Source organism: Antedon bifida, chromosome 6 (genome assembly GCF_963402885.1).
Source record: "Antedon bifida chromosome 6, ecAntBifi1.1, whole genome shotgun sequence".
NCBI lineage: Eukaryota > Metazoa > Echinodermata > Crinoidea > Comatulida > Antedonidae > Antedon > Antedon bifida.
The window spans coordinates 3,446,307-3,457,870 of NC_136231.1; the positions used below are offsets into that span (position 1 = coordinate 3,446,307).

Sequence of the window (11,564 nt, forward strand, 5' to 3'; positions counted from 1 at the left end):
CACATATAAAGATGAGACACTCGAAGACGTCTTTGTGTACCTCACTGTTATTCTGGTATAAATTGCTTGGTCACCAGCCAACTCGTATATTATTCTTCAGGACAGATCATCATGAAATTGTTGGTAAGTATAACTAATTTATTCTTATTATCAATATTGTTTTTTTAATGGATTTAAGTTAAAAATGATGTTGCATAATTCACGGTCAATGTAAACGATAAAGATTGTAAAACGCCGGGGAAAATGTAGGAAAATTTAGGCATACGCCGACCCTATATTAAATTGTTTTTGTTCTTCTGAATTTACGTCGGTTATTTTAAAAAGACTTTAGTTCCAGTAATTCACCATTTTTTTTATTTCGAAAGTTGTAGAAAACTTTAGGCTTACTTTTTAAGCTCTGAACTCGATTTAATGAGAAAATCGGGCTAATCGAACTCGAGGATTAAACAATACCTTTTGAAGAAAAGAAAATAACTAAATATTCCATCCTTATTAGAAACAGCATCGATATGTTACAATTATACTCTGCTTCAGTCCATCCTCATCTCATTTTATTTATTATCCAAGTTTTGATTGAACTGTTCCGTTCCTACTATCCTGTCTTTTGATTTGTTTGGTTCTTGCCAAAGTAATCTGGAAAATATTTTCCCCACGCGTCTAAAAAGAAGCTATACACACAAGGTTGAAGAGAGTCCCATGACCTGTCAAGTTTATATATTTTATTTTTAATGTGTTATTTAAGAGGCCCCTTCACTTAAAAAATAGAATCCATCTATATGTTTAAACTCGGAGTTTTTAAGAATCCTATTTCAATTCATTTATTGTAATCTTGTGCGTCGAATTTATTGTTTTTTCTCTCTTTTTAACAAAACGAAAATTATTATTATTATTTATAAGCTGTGTGTAATTGGTCTAGTGATATTTAGCCGTGATGTTTCTGGAGAGGCGGTTTCATTTTCCCTAAATGATGCTGCTCCCTCAGCAGCAGGAGGATCTGCAATTATAGCGCCAAGATGCAGGTGAGTAGGCCTACACTAATATTATGACAACATACAGTTAGGTGACAGAAATTATTCCAATCGAACATAGGCTACTGTATAAACAATTCTATACGACAGTAAAATTCTCATACATAATTATTAATATGTAGGTGAGTGAAATTATGTAAGGTGAGGGAAATATGATTATGATAGGATGATAAGGATGTAGACCTACATCTGTGCTAACTGTCGAATACTTATGGAGGAACCTACATATCCATGGAATAATTAGACCTCTATTAATGGCGTCCGGTACTTTTGCGTTTGGTGACGGTAATGATGATTATAATGAAAATAATAATTTGATTATTAACGTTTGATTTTATTACCCCTTCATAATTCTTTGTATACAATTTGGCTGATAAGTAAAGCCTTTTCTTGCAAAAGCGGAGTTTAATCAAGTTTTGCAAACTAAATTTTGCTAATGTAAACATCATGTTTTCTAAAGTTTTAGTCGAAGTTTGTCAGCCACTGGCAGACTTTGGAAAACATTTCTTGACAAACTCGGATTTGCAAACAAACTCTGCCAGTGTAGGCTACTATCAACTGATTCACTTACATTTTAAATTTTAGACTATCAACTACTGCAACGTTATCACAGAAGAGAATTGTCAACGACTTTGGATCAGTGTTGAAAGCTGGCGGTGAAGCTGTTGAAGATGTTGACGCAGATGATGACGATAGCGTCGTGCTTGCGTCAACATTTAACTCGCACCTTTCAGCTGCTGGTGTTGGATCTGTTAGCTTTGACAGGTATGGAAGTATTAGGATGTCATATAACATGACAGTACTATTATACTACTAAAACGAGTTTGCATTTCTACGCAAAAACGCGTTCTTTCCGTGCCACAAATGTTCCAATTTGAAGGAAGACGTTTCACCGTTTGCCATATCGTTTAAGTTAATTCATCAAACGTGTTTATTCAAAGGCACATGGAAGATTGGCATACCGAAAACAATATGTTAAAGTGTTAAAACTTATTCAGTGGTCTATGCAGGAGTAAAAATTAATTTTATAATTTCTAAGAAACCATCAAAACGTTTAACAGGCCTACATAATTTATATCTGAATATAGTTACTGTTCTAAACGACATCGTATACCAATGGACTGCCTGTATAGGCCTTGTTAGTAGTTATGCATGCGCGGGATTAATTTCTTTTGAATTATGGTTTTCTAGCAAAATGCCAACAACAAATGTACAGTCGTCTTCTGGAGGGGGAGGAGGAGCCGGAGGAGTGGTAGGTGGTTCAGCAACAGACTACATTCCGGATTTCGCCCCTTATCCATATCCCGGTCCTATCTTCTCTGGTTATTGTCGATCCTTCCGAACCACAATCCAACCAACCTGGGCAATTAACAGTCAACATCAATGGGTTCGAGTTTTCCAGGCTTACTATTTCAGACAGACATTCCCAGTTGTATATTGCACGTAAGTATTTGAGCTATTATGTATTTATAACAAACATATTTCAAAGAATAAAACCGTATAAATAGTGATACAGTTCTACCAGTTTATATTATAATGTAACTTATGCTTTGGTTCGGTTAAGAAATATTGTACCTTTTACGATATTGCTATCAATCATAATATTATCATTTTATGTCACTGGAGGGCAGCGCAAAGAGCCGAGAGAAAAAGAAAGCACACAACTGCTCCAAACATTTACCTTTTATCAAAAGCATTATTTATATATACCATGATGGTAGAACTATGTTTTTAGAATACATATATTATATAAAGAATTTCAAATTGCTTGACTCGTGTATATTTCGCTTTCAATCATTGGATTTTATTAATCCAATTCCAGGAATTCAAATATTTAATCTATAATTAGAGTTTATTTTTTAAATTTTATCTTTGTTCTAATGTTTTCATATTCTGTATTCTTAATTACGCAAGTAAACTAATGTTGTTTGTTTATGTTTATTAGATCAGCATATTGCAACAGTTTCTACGCCTATCCATTTGGACTCGACACACCCGGAACAGGCGGAGGAGCAGAGGGAGTAGGAGGACCTGTCGGAACCAGCTATTATCCTCAATATTACTTTCCATTTGGTCGCTGTTATGTTAAATACCGTTACTTTTATGCCCTTGTTGTAGCAGGGTGTGGAGGGGGTTACCCTTACTGGGGTGGCTTGAACCTTCAAGTTCAGTTAATTCGCCTACCAGGTAGTTGCAGCTGTAGAAACGACTTCATTTGGCCACCTATTTATAAAAAATAGTTTTCTTCAAGGTTTAATTGTTGTGATAAATGGATTATGTTTGAAGACACCATCATTAATGAAATTAAGTCTTATTATGTAAAATAAATACAAATAAAAAACTCACTAATGTACAATATTTGATTTTTATTTGTCTGTACAGATATTATAATTTGTTTTTACTGTATAGTTTATTATGAAAAGTTTTTATATCTATTCATACAAAATTTCGATCCCCTGCAAACATATTCCTCAAGCAAATACTAATACTATTGAACAATAAATGATGAATAATTAAAAGAAACTATTTTTGAATAATAGTCATAATATTTATTCGGTCATCAATGGAAAATAACCAGGAGTGAGAATAGGCTAAAGCTTAAACAGATTCTGCACTCACTCCATACATAATGTAGCACAATTTTAAATACTGTATTAATTTACAAAAACGTTTACTGAAACATACTTGTAAGTAAAATAAAATTTATTTGTTGAAAGAAAGTCATAAAACTATTCATTAACACAGTATAATAAATATATAGTAAAAACACAATTAAAAGCTTTCTTTACAAATATATAAAACAAATATTTTTTAAATAATGGAAAAAATTATTTCTAGTTCTGATTCTGCACTATCCACATGTATGCAAATTTATACTATGCGCATTCATTCTTCCTATATGACCTTTGACAAAAACATTTTTTAGATACAAAAATCTACTTAGATGTTATATAAAACACATAATGCCACTGGAACAAATAATTTCATTTGGTGAAAAATTAAATGTTCTATTTTCTTCACCTCATGAAAATATTTGTACCATTGCACTATTTATTATTTGTATGCCAATCAAGTGCTTCTAATGATTCTTGACCAAGTCTTGGAGTTTGTTTCACATCTTTTGATTGGACGAACAAATTAGAATACTTTATTTTCCAATTGTTTTGGAATGCAGGATCTCTAATTAGTCCAAAGTTCTGCTCAAATATTCCTAAACAATTTGACCCCTGATGCAAGGTACCACACACACCAACCATCATCAATCCATGCTTGTTCATTTTACCTTTAGTTCCGAAGTTTTCTAAGTTTGGATTAAATATCAATAATTCATCCTTTGACAGGTTTAGTAAACGTTCCGCTACCTGATTAGCATCTATGAACTCTTCCCTTCTATATTCATCAGACGTTTTGATTGTTAAAACAAGTTTACAGTCGTACCAGAAATGTTGAGGCCCCCACGGTTCTGACTGAACTTGGCTGCTTTTCGGGTTATTTGAGTTTATCTGCTTGTAAAACCATGAAGCAAATTGTAATGCTAAGTTCTGTTCTTCTGGTACTTTTTCAGGTACTTTTTCAAGCTGAAAAAACTAATGCATTTAACTATTTAATTCCTGCTATTCCTTCTTGAAAATATTTTTTTTATAAATTAAAAATTAATTTTCTTTATTTGTTCAGTGAAGTGTAAATTTATGTATTAATATACATATACAATATATATATTTAGGGCTAGTGTTGCCCCGAAAGCTCTGCAATTTATTTATGGCTGTTTTACTTTATTGTTTTGATTTTATAGCTTTTTGCTTATTTTATTTGTAACTTCATTGAGATCCAGCTACTGATACCAACAGAGTTGTCATTTTTTTAGTATTTTGCCTTTTGATTTATATATGAATGCAGTATATATAAATAAATAATAATTTTCAAAAGCACAAGGGGCAGTATTAAAAGCAAAGCATACAGCCCTAGAAAAATAATAATTAAAAAAATAAGGATACAATATAAAATAGAGAGAAAAAATATTAAATTATCTAATAATCATAATTGATGATGATGCATTACAGTTAATGATATCTATAATTTATGGTAAACAATTTTGAAAAGTTCACAAATAACATCATCTTGTGGAAAAACCAAATGTACACAAAACAAAATGAAAATTATACCTTTTCTGGATTGCTCGAGTTTGGAGAATGAAGAATCTTGTCAACCAGATCTGATTTACTAGCACTTCCAGGAAGCGGCACCTTCTTGTTTGCCAAATATTGAAAAAGACATGACCGACTTATTTTCTTGCGGCTAAGTAGCTCAGATGCGCTTTCAGTGTAGGTAAGTATTGCATCAATGGTTTCTGCAAATTTGATTTTAATGAAATTTAAAACATATGTGACGTGGCCAGCTTATTATAGTATAGGCCTAGTATATGTAATTTCAGACAAGTCAGACGTTTAGTGAATTAGCCTAATATGATAAACTAAGAGCAAAGCAGCTAAGTTTGTAAGTCTATAAGCCTAGGCTCTTCTCTAGGCCTATTTGTCCGACCTGACCTGAATTAAACTTCCGATCGAACTGCCTCAGAACCGAGTTGTTTGGGGAATTTCCCGCCCGGTACTGCTGCCTTACCTTCCACTGAGTGAGTTTTAATAAGCTTGCTTGTGATAGTATCCTTTAACGATATCAATTCTTTCTCTGGCAAAAACTTTAACAAATGTCTGAATTCCTCTTTTTCCTCTTCATTAAGCATATTTGACTATGTCCTCCTACAGGGCAATTAAAATAAAAAGCCTAGGCCTAGGCCTAACTTGCAAACTAGCTAGGCCTCTTATTGTTATGAAGCTCTAATGAAACGTACGCCCTCTATATTGGTATGAAATCTTCCTGATGTGATAAGGCAGGCGGCGTGAGGAAGCTAAAATTGCTGAAAGATTCCGTATTTTGATAGCTTTTTCTAAAGTAAATACTTTTTATTTAAAGGTCATCAAACAACTGCAATTTAAAGCAAAAAATATTCAGTTTTTTTGTTAAATTTACCCGTTTACAGTACAGTATTTTACTTTTTTTAACTGCAAAAATTGCCTATTCAAAGTCTAATTTTATTAATCTTCATTTTTCATGATTTTGTGGAGACACATCTTTAAAGCATGTATATAAAATTTAGTCCCCATGGTACCTTAAGTTAAATGTTTAACCTTTGCTATCTTAGGTCAACATCCTTTAATAATCAAAATCATCAATGTGTTCCCCAATAAACTACAAGTAAACCTGTTTTCCTAATATTGTATTTTGTCATTTTTATTTTACAGTATGTAGGCGAAATTCAATGATTTGTGTTGGTAATTTATATGTTTGCAATATAAAATAACTTTATTGTAACTATTGAGCATGCACACAACAACAAAGATAACATCTAACTAACATCTCTTCTCTTTAAAACAGTCTATACTTTAAATGCTTTATCTTAAACAACACTAACTAAAACTAGATTTAATTCGTCACTATGGCGAATTATAGGTTATATGCATTGATTTAAATACAGATAATTGATTTTTAAAAAGATATATTGATTGATTTGATTGATTGATTGACTTTGTCTGAATTATTTATTTATAATATATGAACGATAGGATCTTGCTAATGCAAATACAATAGCCAGTATCACAATCCGATCAAAGATCCCTCCGCGTATAATGTCATAAAATACCATTGTTACATAATATATAATAATAATAAAGACATAAGTTACTTTTCTCTAGATTTCATTATACATCATGCGTATAATCTATACGCTAAGAAGTAAAATTGAACAAATAATACGGATATAAAAAAAAATATTTCGTTTCGTTTCCCAAGACGAGACTCGATCTCGGTACCTTGAATGCTATAGACGCGAGCACAGACCACCGAGAAATATATTATTAAAGTTGTAGAAATATTCCTCCGTGAATTTAGTATGAAGTCACTTTGGTGCAGATAGATTATTACATACCGCAATGAATCATAATTGAATTAAGATGAAATTATTAAAGAAAGGTTGTAAAACAGAAATTGAGCAAATAAAGTTTAACGCGATGGCAATTTTTTAAACTCTTAAAATTGCCTGAAACGTACTCTAATTTTATCGAAAATCAATTTTAAAAATTGTAAGCGCGCGTACGCATGCGTTATATGCACTACGCACGTAATTGTATTGCCATATGATGAAATATGACATGACATTTATGAGTACCAAATTTGGTTTAATTATGATACATGCTTGTAAAGATATGATTACAAACGTGATTTAAATCGCGCGTAGACCGTGTAATTCTTAATTGCGCACCATGAAAAAATAACCAAAACGATTCCTGCCATAAGGAATATACTCTGAAAAATTAAAGATGAAATTGATCTAAAGATAATTGACAGACAAAATAGTGCTAAAGAAAGAATAAATGAATAAAGATTCAATGCAGGGCCGTACGCAGGATTTTATTTGGGTGGGTGCGGATTAATATATTTAGGACCATTTTCATAATATTGAGTACTTATTTATTTTAAGACCCTATAAAATGTGGACCTTTTGCAATTTATGCGTAGACACCCGTCGCAATGAATTGTACCTAATATTTAAAGTCGAGTCAAAAAACGATATTACAAGCAACAGCTTTGTAACATACATAATCTATTTTTACAAAATTTACCGAAACGATAATTATATAGAGGACTAGAGGGTACTCCGAGAGTACAAACCTCCGCCTACTGTAAAATTCCCCTACATAAAATGTCCCCGGAAAATATATACATTTTTTTTAATTAGTTCTAAATGTAAATAGACTAACTGCACACTACAACGTTGTGGATGAGAGTTTGGTGTAATGGTTATGTATCCAGCCTCTCACAGTTGAGATCGCAGGTTCCCGCTGAGATATTTTTTTTTTATTATTTTTTTATTTCTTTTTTTTTGGGGACCTTGATCTTTGACCCTGACCCTTCAAAATTTAACCACAATTATATGATGAGTCATTGATCATTGTGGCTAAGTTTGGTGAGAATCGGATAAAAACTGTGGTCTCTAGGCAGTAAAATAGTGTTTTGTTAGTTGTGACCTTGACCTCTGACCTTTTCCCCTCAAATTCGAACTCGTCCGAGCTTTTGAGGCATAGATCATTGTGTCCAAATTTGGTGAGAATCGGATAAAAACTGTGGCCTCCAGGCTGTTCACAGACAGACACACACACGCACACACACACAAACATACAGGGGTGAAAACATAACCTCCTTGGCGGAGGTAATTATGGTTCAGGGACGATTCGGCCCTGAGACGATTCAATAGTATGTAAATGAGATATAAAGATTCGGCAATACCGTACGTAAATTATTAATTCAATACTGTATAACGATTCGACTATGTAAATGAGATATAAAGATTCGGCAATACCGTACGTAAATTATTAATGCAATACTGTATGAAGATTCGATAGTATGTAAATGAGATATAAAGATTCGGCAATACCGTACGTAAATTATTAATGCAATACTGTATAACGATTCAATAGTATGTAAATGAGATATAAAGATTCGGCATATATTAATATATAATATTAAAAATAGAATATAAGATTCGATAGCATGTAAGTTAATATTAAAATACATATAAAATATACATTGATTTAACGGCCGGCAAACTTATTATACAACTTGTTATAGAAATATAAAGAAGAGCTGTAACTCAACTCGCTATAGGCCATGTCGTTGACAACAACAACCCAAGATTAAAGCGCACACGGAGTTCCATACAAATGACGATATTAAATTGGCGGCCGCTTTGGTTGGCGGCCGCTTCGACCATACTGCGCCGAATCGTCCCGGGCCGAATCGTCCCGGGCCGAATAGTCCCGGGCCGAATCGTCCCAGGGCCGAATCGTCCCGGGCCGAATCGTCTCAGGGCCGAATCGTCCCGTTACCGTAATTATGGGTAACAGTTAGCTGGCGCCACCTATCAGTCTTGCAAGGGCGGGTTGTATAAGACCATCTGTAGCTGTGAGTGCTCTTATGTTTGCTTCTCTATCTACAAAACCTATAGATGCTAACTGTTCTAGTTGAGTCCGAAATTTAACCTCTGGAGCCTGAAAAGAGAGATTAATTGAACTTTAGTGTTTTTGCATCATGACTATATTCTGAAAATATTTGTTTTTTTCTAATTACTTTTCTGTATCATGTACAAGGGGCAGTATTATAAGCAAAAGATTTAAGCGTACAGCCCTAGAAAAAATAATAATTTTCAAAAGCATGTACAAGGGGCAGTATTAAAAGCAAAGCATACAGCCCTAGAAAAAATAATTTAAAAAATAGGGATACAATATAAATATAAATAGAGAAAGATAAAATTATCTAATAATCATAATCTAATTGATGATGATGATGATACTGATAATGATGATGATGCATTAGGCCTACAGTTAATGATATATATAATTATGGTAAACAATTTTGAAAAGTACACAAATATCATCATCTTGTGTGAAAAACAAAATGTACACAAAAGAAAATAAAAATTATACCACTGCTGAAGGTAGAGAATGAACAAACTTGTCAACCAGATCTGATTTACTAGCATTTCCAGGAATCGAAACCTTCTTGTTTGCCAAATATTGGAAAAGGCATGACCGACTTATTTTCTTGCGGCTAAGTAGCTCAGATGCGCTTTCAGTGTGGTTAAGAATGCTTTCAATTGTTTCTGCAAATTAGATTTTAGTGAAATTTAAAACAAATGCTTATTATAGTATAGTATATGTAATTTCAGACAGGTCAGAAGTTGGATAAATTAGTCTATTTGGTAAACTAAGAGCAAGACAGCTAGCTAAGTTTTTAAGTCTATGCCCCTTCTAAGCATAGTTGTTGGACTTGACCTGGATGGAACCATGGAGGTAGGAGAGAGCTTAAATGCATGTAAGTAAGCAGTGGGTACTGCACCAACAGGATTTTAATTGTTTGTAACTGTGTGGAGTAGCTTTGCATCAGGGTGGTGCTGAGTAATTGGTCAGATGTTTTGCCCTACTCTGACGTAATTTGTACTACTAAGTACATTGAGAATATAATACGCAAGTAATTCTCGAAAACAAACCCTGTCAATATGTTTCTAGTCTTGAAACCAGACACTTTTAAGCAAAGTTTCCGGCGGCGCTAAGCCTGTGTGGTGTGAGCCTAACATTAAACATTATGTTTCCTGCCACACCTTTTCTCCAAATAAAAATTAATGCTGATTTGCTTGCGAAAGCTAAGTCAGCTACATACCAGTCATTGGTGACATTGTTCATGTTCTGGTACTTTGAAGAACAGTTTGCTATTATTAGTATTTGGTATGTTGAATTTTGTCTATGACTATCTTCAACATTTCACAGAACACATTTTTTATTTTGAACATTTGGAAACTCAATTTCAAAAGTCAAATGTTGGTAGTTATTCTATATGGAGTTCATAAATTAATTTTATGAGCATCATGGCGGACTACAGTAGGCCTACTACTACAAGATTTATCGAGTTGTTTCGGGAATTTCCCGTCCGGTACTACTGCCTTACCTTCCAATGAGTGAGTTTTAATAAGCTTGCTTGTTATAGTATCTTTTAACAATATCAATTCTTTCTCTGGCAAATACCTTAACAAACGTCTGAATTCCTCTTTTTCCTCTTCATTAAGCATATTTTACAGTCTAAGATAGACACTATATTTGTTTACAGGAAAATTAAAATACAAAGCCTATCTCGGCCGCGACTCTTTGTTATGTCATAGAGTAAAGGTTATGTTTAATGTTATGATGCTCTAACTCTAATGAAAAGTACGCCCTCTATATTGGTATGAAATCTTCCTGATAAGGGGGACTAAGTGGGAGTGTGGGAAGATTGCTGAAAGATTCCATTCCGTATTTTGATTTCTTCTTAGTTTCTTCTAAAGTACATACTTTTTATTTAAAGGTCATCAAACAACTGCAATTTAAAGCAGAAATAGTAAGGTTTTTTGTTAACTGCAAAAATCGCCTATTCAAAGTCTGATTTTATTAGGCCTCATCTTCATTTTTCATGTTTTTGGGGAACATCTTTAAAGTATGTTTATAAAATTTAGTCCCCATGGTAGCTTAAGTTCAGTTTTTAAACTTTGCTATTTTAGGTCAACATCCTTTAATAAATGTCTTGCTTTGATGATTACTTTTCTCATTCCAAAATAAATTATTTAACATTCGATAAACTGTTTATGTTTATAACATTCTTCTAGGCTGGATTCTTAATTGTATTTACGAGACGAAAACATAGTTACCAACCTCAGAGATTTGAAATGCGGGAGAGAATATTAATTGTAGTCACCACAGCCCCTCCCCTCCCCCTCATGGGGCATGTGACGAAGCGAATTTGATTTGACGAATTGATTTAAATACAGATAATTGATTGATTGATTTTGTCAGAATTACTTATAATATATAAACGATTGGATCTTGTTAATTAAAATACAATAGCCGCTATCACAGTCCGATCAAAGATTCCTCCGCGTAGGAATGTCATAAAAGA

The 11,564-nt window shown here is 33.2% G+C and overlaps 2 protein-coding genes across 2 annotated transcripts; one reads left to right on the forward strand and one right to left on the reverse strand.

Annotated features, from left to right (window-relative positions):
* Nucleotides 1–11: 11 nt before the first annotated feature.
* LOC144844981 (uncharacterized) lies at nt 12–3,286 on the forward strand. Its single transcript, XM_078702099.1, has 5 exons — nt 12–123; nt 917–1,019; nt 1,614–1,793; nt 2,220–2,471; nt 2,974–3,286. The coding sequence occupies exons 1-5, from the start codon at nt 12–14 to the stop codon at nt 3,266–3,268; spliced, it is 942 nt and encodes a 313-aa protein (XP_078558225.1). The 3' UTR covers nt 3,269–3,286.
* Nucleotides 3,287–3,405: 119 nt separating this feature from the next.
* Nucleotides 3,406–10,779, reverse strand: LOC144844985 (uncharacterized protein C3orf38 homolog). Its single transcript, XM_078702101.1, has 6 exons — nt 10,584–10,779; nt 9,566–9,741; nt 8,996–9,130; nt 5,649–5,775; nt 5,192–5,376; nt 3,406–4,615 (listed from the first exon to the last, which is right to left on the reverse strand). Exons 1-6 carry the CDS (start codon nt 10,702–10,704, stop codon nt 4,076–4,078), a joined length of 1,284 nt encoding a protein of 427 aa, XP_078558227.1. The 5' UTR covers nt 10,705–10,779; the 3' UTR covers nt 3,406–4,075.
* Nucleotides 10,780–11,564: the final 785 nt, after the last annotated feature.

Bases quoted from the DNA above. Each gene is read 5' to 3' on its own strand.
- LOC144844985 (XM_078702101.1), bottom strand. From the start codon at position 10,704: ATGCTTAATGAAGAGGAAAAAGAGGAATTCAGACGTTTGTTAAGGTAT. The intron at 9,742-10,583 runs GTAAGGCAGTAG...TCTAATTTGCAG, and splicing joins TAAAACTCACTCATTGGAAG to AAACAATTGAAAGCATTCTT. The intron at 4,616-5,191 runs GTATAATTTTCA...TAAATGCATTAG, and splicing joins ACTCGAGCAATCCAGAAAAG to TTTTTTCAGCTTGAAAAAGT.
- LOC144844981 (XM_078702099.1), top strand. From the start codon at position 12: ATGAGACACTCGAAGACGTCTTTGTGTACCTCACTGTTATTCTGGTAT. The intron at 124-916 runs GTAAGTATAACT...TAATTGGTCTAG, and splicing joins AGATCATCATGAAATTGTTG to TGATATTTAGCCGTGATGTT. The intron at 1,794-2,219 runs GTATGGAAGTAT...ATGGTTTTCTAG, and splicing joins GGATCTGTTAGCTTTGACAG to CAAAATGCCAACAACAAATG.